The sequence below is a fragment of the Nipponia nippon genome, unplaced genomic scaffold (genome assembly GCF_047370975.1).
Source record: "Nipponia nippon isolate SJK-2023a ecotype South Korea unplaced genomic scaffold, ASM4737097v1 scaffold_1, whole genome shotgun sequence".
NCBI lineage: Eukaryota > Metazoa > Chordata > Aves > Pelecaniformes > Threskiornithidae > Nipponia > Nipponia nippon.
Genome location: NW_028262290.1, coordinates 46,194,134 through 46,221,412, shown reverse-complemented (window position 1 = coordinate 46,221,412; position 27,279 = coordinate 46,194,134). Strand labels below are relative to the sequence as shown.

Genomic DNA, 27,279 nt, shown 5'->3' with positions numbered 1-27,279 from the left:
AACATTAAGGAGAATGTTGAATTTAAATGTTATTTCTCAGAGGGTTTTTCCTTGTTTCGACTGTCATAGAGCAATGCCATAGAATCCATCTGTTGTGATTTAATGGAGAAGTTATGTACTATTACATAGAAGCAAAATGAAGCTCTGAAAGTAATTCTTGTGAGTGATAACTTTAAAGTACATACACTGTTGAGGGCTCTTTTCCACCCTGAAAAGAAGAACAGTATTTTGTTTATCACAAGATAGCAGTGTTTCCATGCCAGGCTGAAAGTTTCACTCAGGCTGTGCCTACACCAGGGTGTTTCAGTAAAAAAGTTCCCACTCCAGCCGCTAGCGTTGCTGTCTTTTCACTGATGACTGTGGTGGTTGGATTACTGTTTGCCTAAAACAGATTTCTGTGGTACATGGCTTATCCGCATCGCCTTTACCTTTGTTACACATTTATCAATGGTAGCAGCAAATACAGTGAAAAAAATTATTTTTCTCAGCTCAGTAAAGCTGAAATGGACCACAGTGCAGGTAAACTTGGTCTAAAACCTGCCTAAGGACCTCTGGAGCTCTGGATGGCAGCCCTCTGTGCCAGGGGTCCAGCAACCTCCCTTTGCCTGGTGCTATTCATTGAGACCTCCAGGCTGCTGCCCACCTTCTTGCTGAAGCAGAGTTTGACCAGCTCAGAGGGAGTCTTCTGCTTTGCTGTTGCGCTCTGTGGCACTGAGCAAGCTCTCGCTGCCTTTTGTGATCCCCTTTGTGTTACCGGAGAACCCAGAACTACTGCTACTTTCAGCTACTCCTCCTGTACTAATGTGCTGATAGCACTGGATTTGTCTGTATAAGAAGTGACTTCACCAGGCCAGACCAGAATTTGGTCTTGCTCCATGTCCTGGTCAAGAAACAATAGGAAAAGCCCAGAGATGAGTACCAGAACAAGGAGAGGAGTACAAGAATGAGTCTGATGGGAGTTTTTTGGTTGTTTTGTAGTTGCATTGTTGGTTGGGTTTTTTTTTAATATTAGGTTTAGTAATCAAATACCTAAATAAAATCAAACATATGCATATATTGAGATGTCTTTCTGAATACTAGAGTTTGCTCAGAGACAGGTATTTGTTCTTCCTGTTATGCATGTGAGGACATTTGTGAGCATGTATGCAAGCATGGACTCGTAAAGAGTCCTTGCTAATAGCAAATGCCAAACCTCTGTGGGAGAAAAGGCTGGTGTTCTTAATAAGCTCTACAAAACGTTGAACGACGTGTTTTAAAATGGAATTTATTTATTCAAATTTCTCTGATAGTCCTCCAAACTTGAACCAACCAACCAAGTACCCTGACTCTCCATGCCTTGGTCAGAAATTCTGAGCTCAAGTTCTTCACTCTGACATGTGGCCCTCAGCTGCTTGGGCGGGTATTGCAGAGCTCTTCTGGCCTGAGAAGCAGCTTCTCCTGATACCTCAGGAGTGGTGATGCTGTGTAACGGTGGCAGAGTGGCCACACTCCTTCCCTTTCCACCACCGGCAGAGGAGTTGTTGGTGTAACCTGTTGCCTCAAATCTGTGTTGTGTCGTGGTGCCTAGGAAGGAAATAAAGAATTGGACACCTTCTGTACAACAGAATGCTGTGAAGGTTTCCTTCCTCTTCAATGGCAAGCTGTGGTCCTCACAATCCTATGGACGGGGGAACATGTTCATCCTCCTATAGAGTGCTCCAGAACTGGGGCTGGAGGAAGGATTTGACTTCTCTCACTAGAAAATTGTAGGTAAATTCAAAGTGCGCATATAAAATTAAGGACTCTAGATTGTTACTATCCAGGAATGTGGCTGTAGTGTTCTGATAGCTTCATTAATGTGTCAGCTTAGTTTTCATCTAATGATCAGCAAAGCATATAGAATGGTAAGACTTACTAGAAATGGAGTTGGAAACATCATGATGTCACTGTAGAAATTCATGGTGCATTTTTAGGTTGGAATTTCGGTCCCCCAAATCAAAAACACATAGCAGAAGTGGAAAAATCTCAGAGAAGAGTCACAAGGAGAGGTATGAAGCAGCTTCCCTATGAGAAATGCCTAAGATGACTAGGGCTCTTCACCTTGAAAAAGCAGTGGCTGGGAGAGGATGTGATAAAGATCTGTATTAGGAAGTGCATCGAGAGGGATGATTGTTCACTGCCTCTTAAAAGCAAGAAGTGGGGGGCAGAAATGTAACCACTAGGTGACAGATCAAAACAAATAAAAGGAAGTGGTTCCTCACATGCGTGTAATTAGACTGCAGAGCACTGTGGACGCTGCAGGATGTTGTGGATGCTGTAAACGTACAAATGGTCAAAAAGCAGGCGCACAAGTTCCTGGAAGAAAAGTCTACCAAGGACTGTTAACTACGAAGATGCTACTTCTGTCTTAGGAAGTCCCTAAGCTGAAAGTTTCTAGAAGTTATTAGAGAGTGTTCTGGAGAACTTTCACTAGACGCTTGTGGGTTTTTTTGCAGTCTTCCTCAAACATCTGTTGTTTGCTGCTGTAAGCTAGAGTATGGGGTAGGTGGGCCTCTGATCTCACACCGGTACAGCCATTTTTGTTATCTCTAACATTCACCATGAGTTTTAATATGATGTAACTTTTTGCAGTTTGCTTGCTTCCCTTTTTTCACCTTTCAGAATCCCTCTGATATATTGCTAGACTTTCTGGTGGCTCCAGCCATCTTCCCTCAGCCACCTCATACTCTACGTGCAGTTTAGCAGCAGGAGCAGAGAGAAGAAGTCATCTGAGTAATGAGCTCGTGGCTAGTCAGACACAAGTTGATATATGGGGTAAACACACAGTTCGGAATTCTTTCATAACATCTTGATTATGAAAAGATAACCACGATATTTATACCTCCTCAGTTACTTGTAACACCCTCATACTGGGTGTAGGGGGGTGTTTTTGTTTTGTTATTAAAGCAACTTTCTCATTTAACGCTTTATTGCGTGCAGATTTTTTACCAATAGAACTTCAAATCTTTTAAAAATTGCTTTGTGCCCAGCTTACACACTACAGCATCACAGTTGGAGTAGATTTTTAGCAAATTCTGTCAAAAGTATTCGCCCAATGAGCTCAAGAGATTGTTTTCGTGCCAGTTCGTGCGTAAGCGTAGCCTGTGAGTGGGATTTTATGTTTGGTGGTACCAAAGGTTAAGCTTTGTCATGATAAATTGTGGTTCAGAATGCTAGAAATTTCAGGTGCTTTCTTCGTCGCCGAAGCAAGTGGCTGGAGAGCTTTAAGAAACTTCCCTACTTTCCAGTCTCGGTAAAGCCTAGTATTACAGTAATTTCCTGGAGGTGAATGAGATTTGTTTTGATATCCGTCTGTGCTTTCCTACATCAGAAGACTTGTACATCCTCTTCAGTTAGCACACAGTGCACCTCCCTGCAGAGGTGAGAGCATTGGGTGTGTGATATAATAGTGCATAATGTTAACCACAAGCTTTTTATAGCAAAGCTCTTCTAAATGTGAAAATTTCCATACAACTTTTTTCATGCTACAGGGTGTCACATTTCAAAAGGCAGTACCATGGCAAGCCAGTGGTTAGTTTATATGATTACTTTGAAATTAGTGAAATGATATAGTGATAAAAATGTTGGCTTTGTGTGCAGTAATTTCTTGCTGGAGTGATTTCTTAGGTTTACAAGTAATTTTGTTGAAAAGTACAATATTATTTTGCAGAAAGAACTTCTGTTACAATAGAGAAGACTTCTTTTCATTACTTGCGTTGTTTTACTGATTTCCTTAGAGTTTGCTTTTCGCTTAAGGTTGAGTGACAAATGGTAACAGATTAGGTTATAACAATATATACATTTAATAGCTCTGTATTCCTTTCTCTGTGTGTTGTATTCAAGGAAGGAGTCCTCAAGCAAAATATTTTTCCAATAGGGAAACAAAACAAATGTCTAGCCATTCACAAATAAAATGCATCAGATGCTAGAAGCAGGCATTTTAGACGTAGCTTGAGTAGCTTTTTATTGCTGTATCTTCTGCAGAGCTGCTATTTTAAGGTGCTGAAGCTATATTTCTTTGGAAACCTGACACAGCTGAGAATGGTATATTTGACATATATGACTCTGGACATTGGTCTAGACGGTTAATACTATTTCTTCATGGAGGAAAGAATACAATCAGCCTTGAGAACTTGTCCCGCAATAATCTGTTGCTTTGAATAAGATAACTTCAAAGAAAGAGATACCAGCTGATTTTTGTTTTCTGTCTTTGAGGCTGGGGCAGGGGAAGAAATTTTGCATTATGAAAGTCTGAGCTCGCAAACACAGTATTCACACAGATCATTCAAGCAATGGTAAATGACGATGAAGGCTTACGTGCGAGTGGTGAGATTACTCGCTCATGGATGAAAACTCTGTGTTTGGGCAATCTCTAGGCATGGCAGAAGGTAGATCTGTTCCAAATGGCTTTTTGATTTGGGCTACATATTGGGGAGATAGTTATTGTCCTTGGGTGGTATGTGGGCAGAGATCTGTCTGGACTTGGGGAATTCACTGTTTTTTTTTTTTAATTATTATCATTATTGTGGTATTCGGGCATTTCTTGGACACGTTATAATTTTTCACAGGTAAAACACTGTAAATGGCACTCAAGCCCAAGTAAGAGGCAGCATGAGCAACTTCCTCCATATTGGACAAAATAAGCAATTCCTAGGAAGTTAAGGATGGGCCCTGTATGGTGTTCCTATGGGGGATGACTCCTCGTGCTTCTGGGCAACAGAGTAAGGCTCTGGCATGCTCTTACCCTGCACGTACTACTGCTGTTCCACTTGGTGGGTGTTAAAGCTTCTTTACGCAGAAGTCATTGTTCTGAGACTTGAAATTAGCCTGTTTCTTAATTACAGTGCATGTTGTAGGTCGTTGAAATGTTAAGAGTGTTCACTTAATGCAATGTGCTCTTCAAAAAATGCTCTAGGCACTTTACACTTTGTAAAAGAAAAAAGAAAAAAGCCCAATAAAATACCCAGGGAGAGCAAACAAAAAAATATGTTCTCTAATTTAAAGTGATCCAGAGTCATCTTGAGTTCACGAACCAGCGCTGCCGTTTGATGTCAGCAGAACTGAGCGGAAGCGTGTGGTTTGAGAGCTAGCTGCTGCCATAGAGTCACAACTTCTCGCTGGCTGAGCCTGTGGATGGGCTGCGCGGGGCAGACCGCAGTGCAAACCTGCCGACTGTTCGGCAGCAGGATTAAGACCCTGCCTCGAGGTGAAACTTCAGCTACTTTATACCGTGCCGTGCTGTAAGTTCTGCAGTGTTTCATATCTCAAATGGTGAGAGAAGTAACAGAGAAGTAGGCAAGGACATCTCCTGCTTCTACTCTGCCATTTCATCATAGGAGGGAGGAAGAGAAAGAACAAGCTATGTCCTTGGAGAGAGAAGCAAGCTGCTGCTGGAAAAGAAAAAAAAATAACATTATTGCCTCATGTTCCTTTAGCATGTGACCAGTTACGGCAATTGCTGATTGTCTACATACCAGGACAAAAAATGCCCTGTAGTATAAAAAGTTCACAATCTCTACTTCAGGTCATTACAAACGACCTTTCCTCTAAAGGCAGTTATTAAGGAAGTCAACTACTAATCCAACATTTAAATATACTTTGCTGAGCAGGAAGAAAATCAGAGAGTACAAGAGAGGTGTTTTGTTTTTTTTCAAGTCTGTAGTGAACTTTATTTTCTTTCTATTGTCTCTGTGTGATTGGCTGAATAAAGTGTCTCTCATTCTTTGAAAATAAGCTTTTAAATATGAGGAAGCAGATAGAAAAGAAATTTAAGAGACGTCATAGAAGACTTGAAATGCCCATTTAACACTTGATCTGTTAAAAGGATGCTAGAGAGTGCACTCTGCATCCCACAGAGTAGGACTGCTTCTGGCTGTAGAGAATCTGCAGCTGGAACAGATACAGAAGGAGGTGATCAGTTATGGTGTCTCAGGCACTGGGGCAACACATGCAGCTCAGGACTGCAGGGATTGCTTGGAGAAGTGATTCCCCCCCCAACTGTTCCAGCTTGATAGGCTTTCTTTGCCCTAGACTGTATCTTCCAAGCAGACAAAAAGAACTAAGGTGTGTGTTTGTGTTTCCAACATGGTTGCCTTTGTTGCAAAGAGAACAGTATGAGCAATAGACAGTGGCAATGCAGAATTTTCTGCCATGATGATGATAATCAAAACTCCCATCCTGCAGAACTTGTTTGAGCTGAGCAATAGTAGGAAGAATTTCTGGAAAAGAGCAGAGTTTTCATTCGATTAATTAATATTATATCCATAATTCTGTTCTTCATATTGAAGAATAATTATATAAAATGTGAGAATCTTTATTATATATTATATAGAGAGAATATACATTACTTTATATATATTACATATATTTATATGTATATATAAATATGAAATACTTCCATTTAGCCATCCACCTGTACAGAAAATAGTGAGCTTATTACAAATTTTTTTTTCTTTCTTTCATTTCAATTGGTTATTATTTCTTTTTATTTCTGGTCCTTTTCATTTCCTATTGGGAGAAATCCATCCATTGAGAAATAGGGGAGATTTAAGTAGGCTGCTGTGATTATTCCTCTGATCTAGCTGAAGAGTTGCTGCTGAGTATGTGGCCACCTGTGCAGGTCTAAGATAAGCGATTCATTAAGGAAAGTGTTTTTAGTGAACTAATTGCAGGTAAGAAATGGGGGGCTTCTCCTGAAAGTGTATGTATGTCTCTTTTTTGCTTTGTGGAAAAGCCAAGTAGCCATTAATTTATGCATTACCTGTGTAATGATATGATGAAAACTGAGCCGAGAAAGCTCTTGGTGGTTATAGAAGTACTCAAGGCATGGAATGCATACATAGGCATAGCAAAACCATGGTACACCTAATTTGGGTATCAGTAAAACCTACCTGCCTTAAAAAAAAAAACAAAACAAAAAAACCCAACAAAAAACCAAAACCTGATCATATATCTGCACAGGAAAATAAAAATAAACCATAAACCTCAGAGTTCCTGCGAATGATTTGCTACTAACGTCAGTATTTTTTTGAGAATGAGATTATTTAGATCAAGCAAACATTCTTCTGACATTAGTGACGTCACAGTCTCGTGTTCAGAGAGATTTCCTGTTTACTTTGGGTCTGAACAGAGACGTCTCAAGAAAGTAGGTGCTAAAATTTTCATTCCACATCTGCATATAAAGACAGCCCAAACTGTTCTGAGATCCGTAGGAAACTTTGTATACATTTTTGTTCTTCAGAAAAGAGAGGGTAGTGACAGTTTAAAAATCTCATAAGATCAGAGATGTCTTGGTTTGCTGACCCAGCTAATTCCTCAGTTTTAATCCTGTAATGCAGAAAATCAGCAGGCAGTGTCAGTTTGGCAGCCACGTGAGCTACTGTCCTGCTCTTCTTAACCGGGACCTTTGTTAGCAAATCCACCTGGAGTCAAGGGACTGAGTGTCCCTTAGGGATGAACTGCTGCTCACTTAGATCTGAAGAGTTTACAGATGGCAGTAAGGCATCATGGTGAAGTTCAGCACTTAGTTTTATGCTGTAACTTTTCACAAATTTTCTATTTCAGATCATAACTTCCGTGAGTGTTCACAGCAATACATCTTTTTTATAATTTGGGTGTATGATTCATAGTTTCAAGTTGCAAGCTTAGTTTTAAATGTATACTTTTTTCTAAAAGGCAGAGATCATCTTCCCATTGCATTATTTTCCTAATTATAAAAAACTTGGGATTATATTTAATAACTTGCTGCAACTCTTCCTATTCTTTTGAAAATATGTACACATTAATTTCCATTTAGCTCTGTAGAGAATGAAGGAATCTCTTATAAAACAGACCATGGTCAAGATCTTGTATGGACCAAGATCAGAAATAAGTATTTTTGAGTAGGGTTTGGTTCGGTTTGGTTTGTTTTTTTTCACTTTGCATGGTTGCATTTTGAGAAATAATGTCATAGATGTGAAAACTTGCTTCATCTCCATAATGTGACTGTTGAGCAGTCTGGAGGCTGAAGTCCTGAAGTTCCTTCTGAACTCAGGTCAGCTCAGCTTTGCTGCCAAGGCAGGAGGCCTTGTTTTACTCCCAAGCGATACAAATCTAATAGTAGAAAAACACAGCCTGCAATGAAGTCACTAAGTGAATTTTGTTTCTGTTTTGATGGCCTCTAGAAAATGAGATTACTGATTGTTTTTGTTAGTTGACTTCATCAGATTTGTATCCTGTGAGTATAAAAAGTGTATTTCTGAATGTATGATTGTGATACTAGCATATGAAAAAATCCTGACATTGAGACATGCTTTGGCATTAAATTATTGTGTGTTTAGAGATTCTGCAACCATTACGTTAATCTGCTAGGTGAGAAATTGCTGCATGTGAGGAAGCTGTTTGGGAATTTACATTGTCACTAGAAGCCAAAACTGGGTCTTGGAGAGCACATTTATGACAGCAGCAAACACACAGGCAAAATAATATGTGGCATATCGTAGGAAAAGCATAAGATTTTGCTTTTAGAAAAAGAGAGGAGAAAGAGCGGGAGGAACAGCTTGCTGCTGGCTGCAGTGAGAATGAATTCGGATCGGCGGGAAGCGCTCACCAGAGAGATGTCCTGGTCTGCAAGGGCCAGGCTGGGTCCAGCAGAGCCAGCGGTCTGAATTAACACGGAGCTGGATTAATAATCTTTCATTCATGGCTTTTATCTCAGTAACTGTACGCGGGGGTTCCTGGTGGTCTTGGTTCTGCACTGACAACGTGGAGACACCAAGTAGCATTTGCGTGGAGCCAGATGGGGTTCACGGGGCTCGTCAGCTCAGCTGGCTTCCAGGTGTAAGTTGTCCCTGGATACAGTGGAGCTCCGCTCGCCCAGGGCTATGCCTGAGCTAATAGGGCTGATCCGAGCTGAAGGTATCTGTGGGGTGGTTTATTTGCAATTTGGATAACACACCTTTGAGTGTTTTAGTGGTAACTATAGAAAAAAGGGGAGAGAAATACACCACCACACACATTTTAAAATAGTGCTTATCAGTAGTTTAACTTGTCATGGATTTGATGCCACTTAAATAATTTTTTTCCAGGCAAAAACTGCTTCTCAAAAATGCAGATGTTCCTGTTATCATGAATACATATTTTAGTCAGAAGGTGCTACTCCGTGAACATTCGGAAACAAGAGAGAAGACATACGGTCTTACGAAGATGCTTATTAGGAAGAATATTATATCTTTGGCACAGACATTCAGACTAGATGACCTTGATGATGAGTTACATCAGGAATCTTCAGATAATCAGGTAAGGTCCATTTGGTTCACAGTTTAGCACTTGGTAAGAAGTTGGTGAGCAGATGTTTGGAAATCATAACAAAAACAAAAATTCTAAAATACTGACCTGTTCAGTTTTGCCTTTCATTTAGCCACAGCTGAATAATATGCAGTGTTTATTTTAATAATATTTTCTTAGCAGAGGCTTTTGGCCCATCCAGATGCTGAACTGCTGTGAGATTATTTTGCTGAAGTCTCGCTACTGTGCTAAATAGTCATTGTAGCTTGGTTTTTCGTTGATTTTTCTGTTATCCTTTATAGCTGAATAGCTAAGCTTTATTTGAAATAAAATCTGTTTTCTGCTAACTCACTTAAGATATTATTTAAATAAACATTCCCTTTTCCCACTCCTATTTCTTAACTAATTTCCTAATTGATCCTATCTTTACTTTAAAGCATCAGTTGGTAACACAACCCTGCTTTCCTGCCCCTTCAATTTGTTTGCTTTCCTATTTTGACTTTGTCTGTATTAAAATGACTACTGACTGTGCATGTCTCTAGCTGTGGTTGTACAAGCTGAGATATTTTAAGGGATCTGGTTTTCTGATAGTCTGTGCCAGCACTTTCTGAAAGTAAGGCTCTTGTTCAAGCTTTATATTGGCCACCCAAAATCATTCTTAATATTTGAGAATTTTGGCCTTACAAGTTTGATGAACAACACTGAGTGTCAACGTTTTGTATTTGCTTATATATAATTCCCATTATAGGCCTGGGAATGAGAAAGTTACATAAATCAAATCCTAAACTCCTTTCTTGCTTCAACTCTACCTTCTAAAAAGCTTCTACTGTGGTATTCGAAAACCAGAACAATTTACTTGTTCCCCTCATGGTTCCTAACAAACAAAACCACTTCATTTAGAACTCAGTACACAACTTTTATTGCAACCGCTTTGTAGACAAGGGGTAGTGTTGTACCGCAGTTGTCTTTTAAATGCTGCAAATTCTCCTTCTCTACTGGTGGATAATACTTATGGCACAGTCTGTAATACTCTGAAAACCTTTCTTGGAACCCAGCTTTTTAGAAAAACAGGTTTTGTTGTGAAAATAGAAATTTGGCTTGTGCTGGGAAGGGGCCTATATATATAGGCCATGTTAGTCTGTACTTGCAGACAATTTTTACTAAAAGAGATTTATTTTAAAATTAATGAAATTACTCATTTAGCTTAAGGCAAAATGGAGCATAATTTTATTAATAAAATTTATTTTTAAAGTTTGGACTATTTTATTCATAAAATATGTTTTGGAAGTAGTGAAAGAATAAATTAAGGTTTGTACTTTCACAGTTTTATACTTTCCATTAATCATCTAATTCTTTTAGATTGAAACATTTTACATTGAACTTTGTAAGTCTGAGGACAAACTTACTGTTCCATAAAACTAGGCACCTGTTCATTTTCACCTTAATCTGAAAGTGTGGAATCATTCAAGATGGATTTTACCTCTTTTTTTAGAAGAGGAATTAAAAGAGGAAGGAAAGAACATCAAAGAAGTAAAAATTAAACTCAATTCAAGGGGAAGAACTGTCAATACTAATATCAATTCTGTTTCCTGCTGGTGTCACCCTCATCTCTCATGGATTGAGTTAGCTCCATCCAGAGCACCAGTTAAATACAGGAAAGCACTGGGTGCTCAACTCTCTTGCGCATTCATTAAAAATCCACAATAAATACTGGCCATTAGTCTGTAAGTTAGTTTAGGTTCAGTAATTGTTTTGAAACTGATTTTGCACTTCTTGCAGTGATTTTTCATGCTGAAGTTTCACTTTTTAGCACTACATTGTTTCGAGGTCCTGTGAAATGCTTCTGTTAATGGGTTTTCCTTCACCAGGTTGCTTGTGCTCCACAAATCCATAACAACTGTGATTCGAAACAGCATCCCTTAGCATGGAGTGCTGTTAATGATTCTCTGCTTGAAATGGTGGAAAGCCAGGGAGCAGCGGGATGGAGAGAAGCACAGGTACGAGTCGTTATCCAAAGGGTGTACTGTTTGCCTGCAAGAGAAGGTTGCAGAAGCCACATTCAAGGAAACAAGCCTCTTTGTGCAGCACCCATCATAAATTCAGATCCACCAAATGTTAGGTGAGTGGTAAGATGCACGGGAATTTTCCTGTTGAGGCTGTGATATATGAGAAACTGAAGAGGAGGGAGTTCGGAAATGTTTGTTCTTATTTGTCAGCTGACAGGGAATAAGCACACTCAGCAAGGCACAGGGCTCTTGATGGAAGTGGTGTAGTTTTTTAATAGGTATAGTGTGACACAGAAGTTGTCCTGCCCAGAGCAGGGAAGGATCTGTCTATAGTTCATGTCATCAACAGATAACAGGAAGATTGAAAACGAATTAATGGGAAGTTAATGTAAAACCAGTGATGATCATCGACATCTTATGCTGTTCCTTGAGTTTCACAGAATAACTGTTACTTCTCATTTACCTATTTCAGTCTCCAGTATGCTCTGCTAGTAAGTTATGCTCGTACAGTGGTCGTTTGAAACAACAGAGAAATACATAGAGAGATGGAGAAGCAAAAGGCTTTTCTAAAATGGGGATTTTGCACAGATGCCATTAGAGAAACATAGGTGTACACATGCAGACTTCCATTATGAAGCCACTGGAAAAAGCTCCTGTTGACTTCTGGAAATCTGGAGGTCACAGCAGTTCAGCTCCTCTGCAGTAAAAAGTGATCCGGTGTCAAAACATTAACACCAGTGCAGAAATCTTATATGCAAAGCCCATGGAGCATACAGCTTTAGACCAGCGGTTTTAACCTCTTCTGTTTTAGTCTTTGCATCCTAACACTGGTCTGATTTCAGTGTAGGGAATCAAGAACGGGACCTTGTTTTCTTAAGTACAAAAGATATGCCAGACACAGATTTCCCTTCTGACCAGTACTGAACTGTTGAATCCTTTCCTTCTCCTTTTACGATCCTCAAGGTTTGAGACCAAAGACTGATTTCAAAGTCTTTCTCAGCAACTCTGGGTCTGAGATCACTGTGTCTATTATTGAATTTCCTTCCTTTGGTTTTGCACTAACTTTTGGTTCATGCTGGCTTAAAATTTTAAAGGGTAAGATACATTTGATTTTGTTTTCACTCGGGAAGCTTATTAAAGTGTGTTACAGGGGCAGAGCTTTTATAAAGCTTCTAATTTCAACCTTTCAGGACATTAGGAGATCTGTCTTCCTGCAGCGTTTAGGACCTGAATGGAGATGTGCAATTAGTTTAAAAGGTCCCATTGAGAACTCTGCAGATGTAATTTGTAATAGGCTTTGAAGGGATTCTTCAAAGGTTCGAAGAATTTGAGTTCCTCTAAGCCACCCTGCTGGTGGGTAGTAGCATGCTTACAGGTCCTTCTTCCTGAGCTTTTGAAATACTGGAATTCTCCCAATTCTTGCTACCTTGTAAGCCACCGGATATTTTACAGCACTTGTTGATCAATAAAATTCCTCCAGGAGAAACTTAGGAAGATTGTTCTTTCCTATAATGCAAGCTCAGTCATCGTCCACAGGAAAGTAATTATCAACAGCCTTGTCCCCAATAGTTTTTGAAAGCTCCTTACATGTTTTGAAAGCTCCTTACATGTTTTGAAAGCTCCTTACATGTAACAGTTATACTGACCTTAACTTGCATTATTTTTTAAAAAGTAATCAGTACATCTTGTTGTGTGAACTCATTGCATTATATTTAATTCATTCTTGCTATATTCTATAGCAAGACTATAGCAAGACTCTTCTAAGAGTCTATTATTCAAGCAGATTTTTAACACCATCAATTCTAGCAGAGTTCAAATGAGGTATTTAACCTGCCTGAGCCCACACCCTTCACAGGAATGGGGTGAAAGAAAAGAGAAATCTCAGATTGCACTTCTTATGTCAAACTTGAAATAGAAATAAAATAAAAAATGAGAGTCCATTGCTTCTGAGTACATGCTGTATCTGGGTATTCTCACGTGCAGTTGTTAAACTGGCCTCTAGGAAGTTCCTCAAATTTTATAGATGTCCCAGCTCAGAAAAGAGCTTGGTTGTCGTCGTTCGCAGCTGTCTTTTGGATCCTGAAGAGAAAAATCAACCCACTTTCTCTTTTGCAAAGAAGAGAAGGAACATTTCTTTTGAAGACTGAGGAATGGAAAACACCTCATACTGCTTTATCAGCTGCTATTTCCATGGCTGATAAGCATCCACATGAGACTTTTCCCCTCTATCAAAAATGTCTGTGTCTGTCACCTGATAGTGAGCAAAAGGGTCCAACGCCCTCTGGCAGTCCTTTGAACCAAATGATGGCTCATTCTCTTGTAATTAAAAAAAACCTCTTTTTTTCTTTCTAAACTTCTTTTTGTAACGCAAGATTAGTTAGATAATTCATTGTTTCGTAAACAAAAGTTTCTAATTAGATAGCAAGGTAGATGAATAGTTAATTGATTTGTATTTTAGGCTGTTTTATTGTATATCTTCTTCTGTAGCACTCCACAATAACCTACATGTTGTTGCCACAGGGAAGCACAAAAAACACAGTAAGCTGAAAAGAGGCATGAAATTAAATGTGGAGCAGGGGAAGTTGATGCATTTTGTTCAAGGCATCCAGTTTCTAGAAACAGACTGTCAAATTGTGGGAGAAACCTCTATTTTCATTGTAAGGAAATGGATTAATTTACTTGGTTAAAACTAACATGGGTAAAGCATAGAAATCATGGTAATGCCTATATGCATCTAGCTTTTATTGTTCATAAATACACATATATAGAATATGGCCTTTTACTGATAGACAAATGGATGTATCTGATTGGTTTAAGTCTGTTTAGCTGAAGTATCTAAACCATTTCCCGAAAATGCAGTCTCTGTAATGATTTCTCAGTGAAGTTCTCCAGCTTCTGTCATACATAAATTGGCCCCCTGTTCCCTGCATTATTGTCGAGTCATTTGCCTTCCCCCCCCCTCGTAATTAACTGCTCTCGCAAATCGACTTTTCATGCTGAAGGAGTTTCATGGGGGAAAAAAAAAAGAAGAAAATATGACTCGCCGTGACTGTCTGCCCATTTCTAGCATTCCTGGCATACTTTTTGCTGCCTTTTCCCCTCTGATGAGAGAGATACTTTTGCTAATGACACAACACATGTTTGTCTAAACACAGTTATTTTGACTCTTTTTGAAAAAGGCCTGGCTTAGACGTACGAGGATCCCAAAGAGACTCCTGTCAACCTGAGGAGCTCACTGGCGCTGAGGTGTCTGACTCACCGCGTCGGCCTTGTACTTTGTGTTCCTGGGATAAAGCAGTGTATAATTTGGATTTTGCTTTTGCCAGTATCTGTTTGTTTTGAGCGGGCCACGTGAGTTCAGTAAAAAATAGAGCTGGTCAGTTTTATGCCTTAAAGGACAGGGCTGGCTGTGTGGTAGTTGATGAAACTAAAATAGATGCATTTTTAGGACTATTAGGCAGTTAAACTGGTCAGAGTGCTCAAAAGATTTGGGTGAGGAGGCTGGACAGAAAAGGGTGTTGCCTGTTAAGAAGGAAAAGCTAAGCACTGCTAATATAAAACAATGCTAGCTATAGCTGTGAATCCACATTTTAAAATCTTTGTGGATGACTAGAGAAATTTTCCATTCGCTTCTCTTGGCATATGTTTTGACCTACTTCCTACCTGAATGTTAGCACTCTAGCCTGCTATAACTTTCTATCCCAAGAACAAAAGAAAGACAGTCCATTGACTTTAAAAATTAATGTGGTCTGCCCCTATGCACTAGTCATCAATAGTTCTTTTGGTTTCGCTCGTTATTTTGTTTTCAATTTGCCAGATCTTAGAGAAGTGGAAAGGCCTGCTACCATGCAAGCAGGACCCTTGGGGAGCAAACTACTTAGAAGAGCCGAGGTTTTGTTTTAGTGGCTGGAAGAAATAGAAGTGTGGGGAAAGTCACATTTCTCTTTCTGAGCAGGCCCCCAGAAACATGATAGTCAGTTGCTGGGATTCATTATGCTCTAGCAAGTTGTTGCAAGTTTCTGAGTAGTCTGTTCCTATGTAATTCTGTGTAAGACAGTTTTATTGGCAAGTGGTAATCCTGTAAAATTAATTCATCTAATCATCTTTGCTGTTTATCTTAACACAAATCTAGTCAATGGGTTAACCTGTCTGGCAGCATGCACAACTAAAAGTTGAGTGTCAAGTGCTGCAACTAGCATTCCAAGTAGGTGGACCAATATAATGAAAAGTCACCCACCTTTCTGGTACAGAAAACCTAGCTTAAATTTTATAAAGCATATGGAAATAAACAACAACAACAAAAAAAAACCCTGGAGGTCGTCTTATTTGAAAAAAGCCCAGATTGGAAAGGACTGTCGTGAAAGATCCATGTTCACAGATGCTAACATCTGTCAGAATGTTTTTTGTGGCTAACTTAAATCTGTTTACAGCATTCCATTTGTTTTTTGTGTTTTTTCAACAAAACATTTTACATGGAATGGTCATAAATACAAGTTTTTAAAAATTACATTATGTTTCTGGGATGTGATTTTTCAAGTGGGAAATAAACAGGAAATAGGTAACTGAAGTGCAGTAGAGAGTACTCCATAAGCTAGAAGTTTTCTCTGATTTCCCCTTTTCAGATCCTTCTCAGAAATGAAGATACGTGCTTTTAATATTCTTGCAAAGTAATCTAATTGCTACTTGACAGATTTGTAATAGTTCTCCTAACAGATGTGGTTCAAGGTCTAGTAACCTGTTTCTGCTTTGAAGTCTCTCTCTCTTTTTTTTTTTTTTTTTATTCGCAGTTAAGACTCCCTGACACTTGGATTATTCCCTCTTGCCTCCACCCTGCTCTGTTTGTAATTCTCAAACTGGAGCCACCAAAACAGAGAATAAGGATAAAAGACTGGTTGGAAAAACAGCTTTGGTATCACATTGTCCAGCTGAGACATTAAATTGTATTGTATATTTAACACTGTAGCTTCCCTCTGCTGTTGCCCAGATAGCCCTGAAAGTCTGTTTTCCCTGCTGCTGATGCTGCAGACAGATTGATGGAACTTGGGCTTCTTCCAGTGCCACTGTAGTACAACAATTTGTTAATTTGACATTACCGTTTATTTTTCAGTGCTAAATATTTACATAATCTTATTCTGTCCAAGGGCAAGGTGAAAGCACTGTTATCTGATATACTCTGTACAAAGACAAAAAAGGACCCCTCAACATACACCACTGTTTTTCGGCCCTGCACCGGGAATAGGCGATTAAACAGTTTGCCATTGTTCTAAAATATGTCAGGGCAGTGGTAAAAGCTACTGATACAGAAAAGGGTCTCAAGAAGACAGTAGCCAGCATAGACCACAAGTGTGACAGGGATTCAGTCTCTTTGGAAAGCAAATGGGCAGTAAGAAAAACCAACTGTCAGATGGCCAACACTGTGTCTGCAGGCTCCTGCATCTAGCAAAAAGGAGACACTTGTTGCTAGCTTGTATTTCCTCCATACTCAGGTGCTTAGACTGATCAGTAAAGTGCCCATATGTTCACAGGAGATAGTCACACATCCACCCCCCAAGCCTTTTCTTGGTCAAGAAGTAGCAGCAGCTCTACTTAACGATGTATTCCCCATGATAGAGAAATTGCAGAGATACGTAAATAACGTAGAGAGACAGATAAATGGCATGGAAGCATCATTATACAGAGTTGTGTATTCACCACCACTTACCTTGTAACCATACCTTCTCACACCTCCCACATCTGATGATTGCATACAGGGCTTTAGAAATCTGGGGCAGCTTTATGGCACCTGAACACTTCATTTCCCGCTGCTATCTGTTTTATGGCTGTATCCACCAAACTGTTTGTTTTCAAGGGAATATGTAAATGGGGGGAATGGGAAGAGCAACATGCCCCCCCCCCCCGCCCCGTATGTTATCCTATAGTGGAGACCAGTCTAGGGAGTGGAAAGCTAACAATTTGAAAAGGTAATTTTCCAGCCCTACAGCCATAATCAAGGTATGTGCTGTTGTACGTTGCCTGGTTTAAACCAGGAATAGTAATTTTCCAGCACCTGTTATTTGTCAAGAAATATTCTAAGATGGCCTATGTAAAAGGTATGGAATCTTTCTCTTGGTTTTGACCTTTCTTCCCCTTGAATTTTTGTATCTCTGAGTTATGTGGTTGACAGAAGTGAGGCCAGAAATCCTTTGTGTGCGTTTTACACCTCTTCCTTTCACTGACTATATGACTTCAGTCCTGACCTGGAGGAAGTGTTAAAGTTGTGCTGGAGCTCTCCAAAACTTTTATAAAAGCCAGACAGCATCTCTAAGATTTGTTTTCCTGCTACCATGAGCAGTGATAAATGTTATAAATGCCTAGATGGACACATGCCGAGCTAACAGTTGGGAGACAAATTTAACCACCCAAATATTGCATGTAGTTTCTGTGCAACTTGGGCAGGTAAACACTCTTCGTATGCACAGACTTAATTATCTGCATAGATCAGCAGATGCGCAAAGAAACATCAGCACAGATTTAATACAATAGCACGTTTCTGAAAAGATTCTTAGAAATAACTTCTTGTCGTCAGCTTTGTAAAAGCTTCCGTTTGGATATAACAAATCCTTGGAAAGTTGTCATGAACATACTCTTACTCTTTTGGGAAGAGTAGGTCTTTTGCCCCGAAGAGTACAGAGTCAGGAATACACTGTCCTGTGTGGTTTTAAAATTCTGGGCGCACTGTAGTAATTGAGAGAAGACAGACTTTGAAAGGGACAGTATTGCTGGGACATAGGCCTGTACATCTGTATCTTAAGCTTTTATACACTTTCTTTTATAGAATACAAAAGATTAAGATAGAGCAAACAATACGAATAAAATAAAGGTTCTCAGAGAAGACAATCTTAATTAGTTCTTTCAGTAAGCATTGTGGTTTAAAATTGGTATATAACGTATAAGTGCACTTAACGGAGTTATCTTATGCTCGCGTGCCAGTCCTGCCTGGCTGCAACACCTGCTGGTTTTGTTCCGTTTCGTGCAGCCAAAGGCAGTCAGCAACATCACACTGGCTAGGGATCTGTTACAGGCTGTGCTGAGAGCCTCAAACTCATTTAATTAACTCAGTTAATGCCTCAACCCCCCCTTTGGCTCAAGGGGGCTTCACGGGGTTTGGAGAAGAACATACTCCTCAAACGAGAAAAGTGATGAGCAAAGGCCTGGGATGAGCTTACCTCTGTATTACACTTCACGGTATAAGGACTCAAGTGGAATGGTAGTCAAGAGAGATTTAGTTATTTTTGTAATTTTAGGCCAACGGTAAGAAAAAAGGAAGTGATTCACCTGATACTTACTGCCTGACAGATGTTCGAAATGGTTTTGTAACTCACTGAGTTTAGATACCTGATTTGAGGCCTGTGTTTGGCTGCAGTGTAAGCTCCTCTGGACAACCTGCTTTACAAGTGTGTAAGGCTAGGACTGAATGCAAAATATATTTCAGAGAGGTTTCACATTTAAATGGACTAAGAATGATGTCATGAAGTTACAGAGTATAATTTTTGGTCATGTTGTGTTGTGGGCTGTATTTCATTCAATATCGCATGATAACAGGATTTTATATACATACTTTAAAAATTATTTCTCTGTATCAGTGGTTTCCCAACTCTGGCACTCTTTTGGTGGCATGCTAGTCATTGAGAAGGATCTCACAGAAGCAGCTCCAGATCCTGCCCTTCTGGAGGTGCTAATCTGAGCCATCGGGCAGTTACCACCAGCCAACTGTAAACATCTTTGTGCACCTGCTTACGCCAGCTCAGAGGCGCTTACTGATCTGCGCAAGGGCTGCATCTGAAAGGCAACTTCGTTTGGCCACCTGAGAGTGGGGTGAGGGTATTGATTGCTCCCAGTAGCCTTCTTTCTGCCTGCAGCAGTGGAAGGAAGGAGGCAAAGATGGAAGCGAAAGCAGCAAGCAGGCTCTCGTGCTGGGTCCTCTGCCCAGGAAGTTGGCCGCTGTCTTTCACGTACACACAAGTGTAAATAGCAGGTAGGAGCGAAGTTGCAGTGCGAGACACGGTGAAGTCTTTACAGTGTTTCCACTTTCCATGCGTTTGTGCTGCCATTTGACACTTTGTGCTGCCACTGCATGCTCTCGTCTTGTCGTCTCCTGTACAGCAGCATCATCCATACCTAGGAAGATGGCTTTAAGGGAATTATTATAAAAGTATAAAATTATTCCATATTTCTCAGTAGTTCCCCAATTATTCTAGACCAAGGGCAGCCACATACTTAAAAGCGCCTGCCGGACAGGTGGGATATGGTCCCTCCCACAGCTGTGCAGTCATGGTCCCGATTCAGCATGTGCCGCAGGAACTCCACCAGCAAGGAGACGTTCACTTCTCTTTTTGAGTGAATGAACAGGGGAACTGCAAGGAATGCACCATTAGTGAGGTGGATTAAGAGACTGTGCTGGAGCCCCAGCTTCACAGAGGTGGGAAGTGTAGTTGGGATCATGGAAGCAGAGTCCCAGGCGAGGGAGCGCGTGGTAGGTTGTGGGAGAGGGAAGTAACATGTGGAGCTGAGGTCCTCATATGAGGAACACGAGAGTGGTCGTAAGGTATTAAAATAGCATTTTGTGCGAGTAGCTTTCTGTCTGCCCATTCATCTCCCTTGAGCCCATGTAGTTCCTGCTATGGATTTCCTCTCTGAGGCTGCAACTTTCCCCACTATTGAACTCAAATGTGATCTAATCATGACAGCTACAGATGTTCTTGTCTTTGTCCTGTAACAATGGGATTATGCGTTTTCCCCTGCCTCTGAACAAATGCCAAAGTTTGTAAGTTCTGTTTGACATGAGGAAAAATGTGAAAGGAAATTAATTTGATTGGAACAACAAGTTATGTCACATCTTCAATATAGAGCTATAAATTAACCGACGATAGTAACATAATGTAAATGGGAAGTGGAAGAGCTTGTTAGCAAAAACATTCAGTGCCTAATCTTTGCAAAAGTGTTTTTAATTTCTTTATTTCTATTTAATTTTAAGTGCGTATTTCCTTCGCAAGGGAGCTGAAAACTGCCAAAACTTTCTTGCTGCAGCCTGGGCTGTTTAGTCATGATTAAAAATATCTGTGATAGGAGCTCATCTATACCTTGGTGCTTCTGTGTGTCTGAGTCATCATCCGTATTTGGACTGCCAGGGTTTGGAGGGCAATTGTAGCAATAACAGCCTGCGAAACCAGGCATTTGAAGTGGATGCCTCAACAGTCAGGAAAATCGGCGGCTCTCGGACTGTTTGCACTTCAACAGCCTAAGTGGGGAGGGACTCTGCTACGGTCACGGATTTGTAAGAAATGAGTTGGAAATCAGTTTATATGCACCAGGTAGAAGGGGGAGAACTCAAAGCAAAAAGAGGTGCCACCTCTAATGTGGAGGCTGTAACTTCAGCAAATCAACAAACTGCAATTGGTTAATTTGTTTTTAAATGCTTGCAAAGAGCTGTGCCATGTTGGATAACATCTGTATGTTAGATTTAGGAATCTCCTGCATAGCCAGATAGATTATATTCTAACCTTCGTTTGATCCCTGTTAAATACATAGAAGCTGGATTTGGGGGTGACCGATATGGCTGCAGTTGCTGTTTGGGTAGTGCAAGTCAGAGGAAATTAAAAAAATAATGCATTGGACAAACTCATGAGAATGAAAAATCATGATACTTTGAAAAAAGAATTTTTTTAAAATGTATTTTTGAGTGCTTCTAAGCTTTTTTGGGTGAAGAACCCAAAATTTCATCAGCTTCATGTAAAGGATTTCCTCTATAAAAATGGAAAAATGGAAAAGAAAAAAAGCTGGGTATGATTCTTTCTTACTGGTGGGACTTCAGAAGCTGAAGTTTTAAGATACACATCCAGTGTTGTGAAATGGAAAATAAATCTGAAAACAGGCAGTGCTTGTTACATGCTTTCTGTGCTCCTAAAAGAAGGCTCCCCTTTTTCCTGTAAGGTGGGCTGATGGTCAGACAACGTGGCTTGTGACAGTTGTTAGGAACCAGCAAATGCGGGACTGGGAGGAATTGGGTTTAGCCTCGCGCAGTGGGTAGCAAGCCAGCGTGCCTGGCCTCCCAGCGAAGACCTGCAGGGTTTGTCTCTGTCTGAGGTCACCTGCTGAAGAAACGCGTAGAAACAGACAGTGACAAAGTAACAGTTCTCAGGACAAAACTAACTATTCTAAAATAGCAGATAAACAGTCCAATAGCCAAAGAATAATGAAGAATGCGTGTGGTGTGTGTGCAGCATGGTTGAATAAAAATTGCTGAGTGTTGTACCACTTTGTAACCCAATTTGTAACCCCGGAGTTGCATGCATCCTCTTCCATTAAATAGATTTTTTTCTTTCCTTTTCTGTATACGTACTGGGTAAATCTGAGTTTTTTTTCTGCAATTTTGTTTTATATTTGGCACAATGGAAATATAAATCCTGTAGTAAGTTTTGAGAGCGCACAGAACTCTGAAGGATGAAGTGTCGTTTCTCTGCTCCGTGTATGTCACTGCATGCATTATTTATTGTAACCAAATTCATAACAGCAGTACGGCAAAACATAGTAATATATTGTAAGAATCAGGCTGCGCTCAGCTTCAGCACGGACTGACATTTTTATGCCCGTAGGTCGTTCCCTTGGTTAATAGATATTTCCTTCCTTTATCCGAGCCGTCACCAAAAGCCCAGGGCTCCGGGTTGCAGGAGGATTTGCTGGGCGAGCCGGACGGCCACGTGGTTTGTCTCTCCCCCTGCGTCCCCCATGCTCTGTGTGTCTCTGCACACGCTGTTCGGTAAACAAACTTTGGAGAACCAGAGCGAGCTGGTTCAGAGCAGCCAGTTCATTCACACAGACCACTTGGAAAGTGATGCCTTTGCGCAGCCTTGACGTACGGGCTGAGGGAAGTGGAGAAGTTAGTATTTATGTTTTCATTAATGCTTTTTATAGCTGCGAGCCAGCTGTAGCTAGTTAGCATTAGCCTAGGACATCTATTAGCATGCAGACCTCTTACGCAGGATAAAGGGCTTCTGATGGAAACAGAGTTGTTACTCATGGTACTCACGGCTGTGTGTTTACATGAAGGCTGTTTGTGCTGACATAGGATATATATTAGAACAGCATGCACCTTTTTAATGAACAGATTTCCCAGGATTCGAGAGGATTTTGTGTAAAAACTTCTAGCGTAGCAAATCATAAGATTTGCATCTTTAAATGGCTTATTGCTTGTTTAAAAGCTATTCTTTTAAAATAATGCTTTGCAGCCTCACAGATACAAAAAGTATTTTCTGTTTAGCTCTTAGGATGAGTCGGGAATAAGCAGTATTCCTGCAAGTCTTGAACACACGAGTTTGGACTGCTAAATTTTTTTGCTATGAATGATGTAAGTGGCTGGCAGTAGCACAGGATGAATTGGACCTAAGGGTTTGGCCCAGAGGAATTGATGGCTCAGCTATCCTTCTCTGGTTTCTCCCAGTTCTTGCTTTTTCTTTTTTTTTTTCCCCCTCTTCTTCTGGAAGATAGTCAGAAGGGTATTTAAAAATAAATAACAAAAGCAACTGCAAAACAAAGAATGAGGAAGGCACAAGAAGTGCTGTTTTTAGAGGTCCAGTATGACAAGCACCATGGTCTCTGGTATTTGCGTCAATACGGCACTTTCCTTTCCTGGTCAGTCAGTGTTCCCCAAACAATTCTGACAGCTCCGCTCATCCAAGCAAGGACAGAGGTGCCTAAAGAAGAAGTAGGAAATTTTGTCTATCCTCTGCTTTGCATTTCTGTAGAAGGTGTGGAATGAGCTTATTGCTTTCTCACACCTAATTTAGTCATTTTACTAGTTAAAGCTTTGGAATGGAAAATTTTAGGACTGGCTTCCCTCTCAAGTTTTCTTCTTCTGAGGAAGATAAATTGCACTGAAGACCATCATTGCTATTCCTTGTCTTCCCAGGTCTTTTGCCTCTACTTGTGGTGTGTTTTACAGAGACTAGAGAAGATTCCTGAGCCATTGTAAAATGGTCTCAGCATGAATTTCCATTCCTCTTATCTTTGTCACAGTCCCACCCATTGTCAGTGATGAACTCTTCAAGTCCAGGGGAATTCAAAAAGTTCATTGTAAAAAGCTTAGTTTGCCTTGTTAAGCCTAGTCTCCTCCTGAAAACGTTGATTACATCAGCCATCATCATGTCAGAATTATACCTTTATGGTTCACAAAGAGAAGCTTTATAATGCTATCCTTTTTCATCTGCACAACAGTATCTGTATGTGAAACTGCTGAGTAGCCCCAGATGCCAATGTCAACTCACATGGTTGAACTATAGTCTTACCAAGACAAAAAGTCAGGTTATCTCCCAAAATTGAATCACTTCTAATCTCCTGTTCAGATAAATTTCCTCCACCCATCCATTTAGGTACACCACCCTTAATGATCCACTTGAAAAGAATGTGACAAGCTCCTGAAAGCCTTGTGAGACTGTGGAAGCACAGCTCATGAATTATGCGTGTTCAGTGCCTGCAGCCGTACCCTCAAAATACAGGTGGGAAAACTTGCATCAGCAGTATCTAGACTTCCCTACAGAGCGGGTTCTGTGATTTGGCTCTGTGTTACCTTTCCAAATGTGGGTCAAGGCTCAGTTCATTCCAATTTCGAAGTCAGCTAGTCTTTTGAGGGCCAGAAGAATCATTTCTTACTCAGGCAAGGTCAGGCTTTGATGTGCTCACATTCTTCTTTTTAATGCAAACCAGCAAAATTGTGCTGGAATGTTTTGCACCATTTGGTAAATCTGCTGGAGACTTTTGTTCATTGTGATCTGATAGAAAACATTTTTGTTCATATTTACTATTCTCCTCAATGCTTCATAAGCGGTTTTTATTATGCACATGGAAATGACCTATGCAGTGTCATCACGTGCTGGCCCTTAGGCTTGTTTTGAATTGACTGTTCTGCCATTCAGGGTCCTTTCTCATTTGTTCCTCATGCTCTTGTGACTGAAACTAAAACCTCTGGGCAAGAACTTAGCTGGAGGAATGTGGAGAATTGGGAAAAGCAATTTTATCCGACAGAGTTTTCCCACAAAGATGGCTGGGACAATCAGCGTCGTGCTGCTAGCTTTGGATATTGTGAACATAGATTGGTGTATCAGATACTGTATTACAGGACCGTGTAGCCTAAAAAGCAATGTCTTTGTCCTTCAAACATTTGGCAGAGATGTTTTTAGTGTTTTCTCAAAGTCCATGCTTCAGTGACATCTAATTTAATGCAGCTAAATTTAACATGGCCCAATCTTGACTGACCAATCCTTTCCCTGAGTCAGTTGTCTGTTCTCTTGAATTTATGGGTCTTGCTAGTTTTTCCAACACACAAAGAACATGTGTTCAGAGGTAAGGAGGCATTTTTGACCCTGTCAGGGCACCTGGTTACAGCATGGATTTTCCCATTCCTCAAATGCTGTGATAGTGTAGGATAGTACATAATTATACCCTGTAACCAAGCGAAATCTTTTTGACCAAATCTGGCAGGAGTTTCTTCCTGATTTTTTAGGTGGCTTTTTCTGATGGCTTGAGGATGGTCTTTTTCTTGTGTGTTCTGTCCATAGCATCCTAATGAGGCACATGATATGTGGGAGGCATGGATAGGAGAGAGATAAAGCTGCAGTTTCTGTCATCAGGCAGTACTGGGTTGACAACTACTTATTTTATCTAATCTGTTCACCATATACCTTACTCCTTAGGCTGAGTAATTGCCAGAAAACTCCCTTCTCTTGGCCCCTTCACAAAATAGCTTAATGCATCTTTTCTCTCTCTGTATATATATGTATTATGTTAGTATATTTCAGATGTCAGAAATAATCATGTTGCCTGCTTAAAAAAACAGGAGACAGTTGTCTTGCAGTACAGATGTACAAACGGAACGGATGCTGAAGAAGAGAGAGCTTTAAGGAGATACTGGAATCAGAGACCTTGTTGGTATGGTTTGGAAAGCCATCCATACACACTACAACAGAAAAAAATTAACACTGATTTCTGTAGATTATTTACATGGCCATGTATGTGTTCTCCCCACACACATACATTTGTTTCATCCATGTGTTAAAATTTGCTAAAGCATGTGAGCTGTCTAAGCAAACTGCTGTGTATCTCCTGTGCCTAGTCTGATGGAGCATGAACCAGATTAAGGTTTCTAGACATTTCTATGGTAATTGGCATGTGTACCTTACAGCAGAAGAGTGGAAAAAAAAAAATCTATTATTATTCATATGGTGCCATTTACTAATAACCGTTTTTCATTTCTATTTCTATTTGGAAATGCTGAGCTGAGTTAAGCTTCCAGACTAATCTGAATTGATGGTCTCTGCTAAAATACAAGTTACAGTGTCTATAAACCAATTGTCACTTCATGTTGAGCATTGAAAACTGTCAAATGGAAACAGTCTTTATATACCAGTGACTTTGACAATATCTTAATTACTCCTTTGTTTCCCCCAGTTTTCAGTGACCTTTAACTACCAGTTTCCTCCACCAGTCAAGTCTCATTTTCTCAATCCCCCACATTTAAAATCTAAAAACTCAGATGTTTTGTTCTCAGCACCTCTTCTAATGTATTGGAGTGTGTTCTTGCAATTAGTCAAACTCACAGGTTTTCTTCATCCTGTTGTGAAGAAAGTGTTGTCTGACCAGGCTTTTCTAAGTGAGGAAGAAGGGAAGGTAAGATTGGAGGAGTGTTCCCATACTGGGCACTTTAGGCCGAGGATGAATATACAGAAAGGTGTTGAAATCTTGGGAGAAGCTGCAGGCAGTAAGTGAGAGTGATGGTCTTGTTGGGCAGGTTCCCATGGGAGTTGGCAGGATGGTGACATGGGAAAGATGTGGTAGGGTTAATTCTTCTACTGAGCAAGTGCTCAACTACGCTTCCAGTCACCAGTTCTTCTGGCTTGTGTCTGTTAAACTATCCAGTTGGGGAGTGAGCAAATAAGAAATCCAAAGCAAGCTCTTTTTATTATGAAATTATGACAATTTTGGTTTTCAACATAATGAGTTGCCCTGAAAATTCAGAGCCTTCAACCCATGTTCCCCACTCCCTTCCTCCACTGCCCCAGCAATGCAGAAAAATGCAGATAATCATAGTTTCCCTCTTTGCCGAAGGCTTGCCTATATGCAGAATTCACAGGGAGATGAATGCCAAATATCTGGGGTGCACATTTAAACTCTGTTAATTTCCCACAGTAAAATTATTTTGTTATGCACATCTGAAGGGTTTTTTGTCTAGCTAAGGGTTAGTGCCAGAAAGTTGTTCAGCGATAGCTTGTCCGGTATTTTTCCCACTAAATGCTTCTTGAGTCGCCTTCCATCTTCTGCTCTTGGCCTAGGGACTAAGAGTTCACTATTCATCTTCCTAGCAGCAACACTCAAACTGGGTAGCACAGACTCCCTGCCAACCCCTCTGCTTCTGAGAGGCAGGAGAGAGGGAAGACCACCGGAGTGTGCTTGTGGAGGAGGCAGGGCTGCCGACGCTGTAGGGGAGTGGAATGGAGGGTACGTTCGGGCGGCAGAGGCCAGGGTGGCCACAGAGGAACGTGACCCCATGGGAGACCGCTGTGCTCGCAGGGCTGGGTGCATGCACAGGCTGAGAGCAGGAGCCCAGAAAACATGTGGCTCCTGCTGTTGCTGAATCCCATCCTGCCAATTCTCCAAGGAGGCCTCTAGGATGGGTTCAGTAGCTCCTGGCAGCCAAGGGCTCTCTGCATTGCTCATTTGTCCTTTGGCTAGAGCTTGCGAAGCACAGCTCCATCAACAGCTTATCACATGCTCTGCTCTTCTCCCTGAAGCTCTCCAGTAGCACATGCCCTTTCTCCTTTCCCCTACTTCGTGCACGGCTTAATTTGTGAACTGCTACTTCAGAACACCCTGCAGTTTGCTTGGCTTCTTACCGTATGCAAGTGCATTCCCTTCCCAAAGAACTAAAAATCTATTATTTTTAAGACCTGGCAATTAAGGTGAT

General features: G+C 40.6%; 1 protein-coding gene across 7 annotated transcripts in view; it reads left to right on the top strand.

The window, feature by feature from the left end:
- The window catches only part of SPIDR (scaffold protein involved in DNA repair), a 208,036-nt gene that overhangs the window by 126,194 nt on the left and 54,563 nt on the right, over window positions 1-27,279 (top strand). For all 7 annotated transcript variants that reach the window (XR_015703862.1, XM_087753773.1, XM_087753750.1 and 4 more), the window contains exons 9-10: window positions 9,084-9,294; window positions 11,151-11,401. Coding sequence is in view for 6 of the 7 variants with exons in the window: in XM_087753773.1 (XP_087609899.1) it covers window positions 9,084-9,294; window positions 11,151-11,401 (462 nt within the window). In the remaining variant the exon portion in view is untranslated. The remainder of the gene's footprint in view (window positions 1-9,083; window positions 9,295-11,150; window positions 11,402-27,279) is intronic.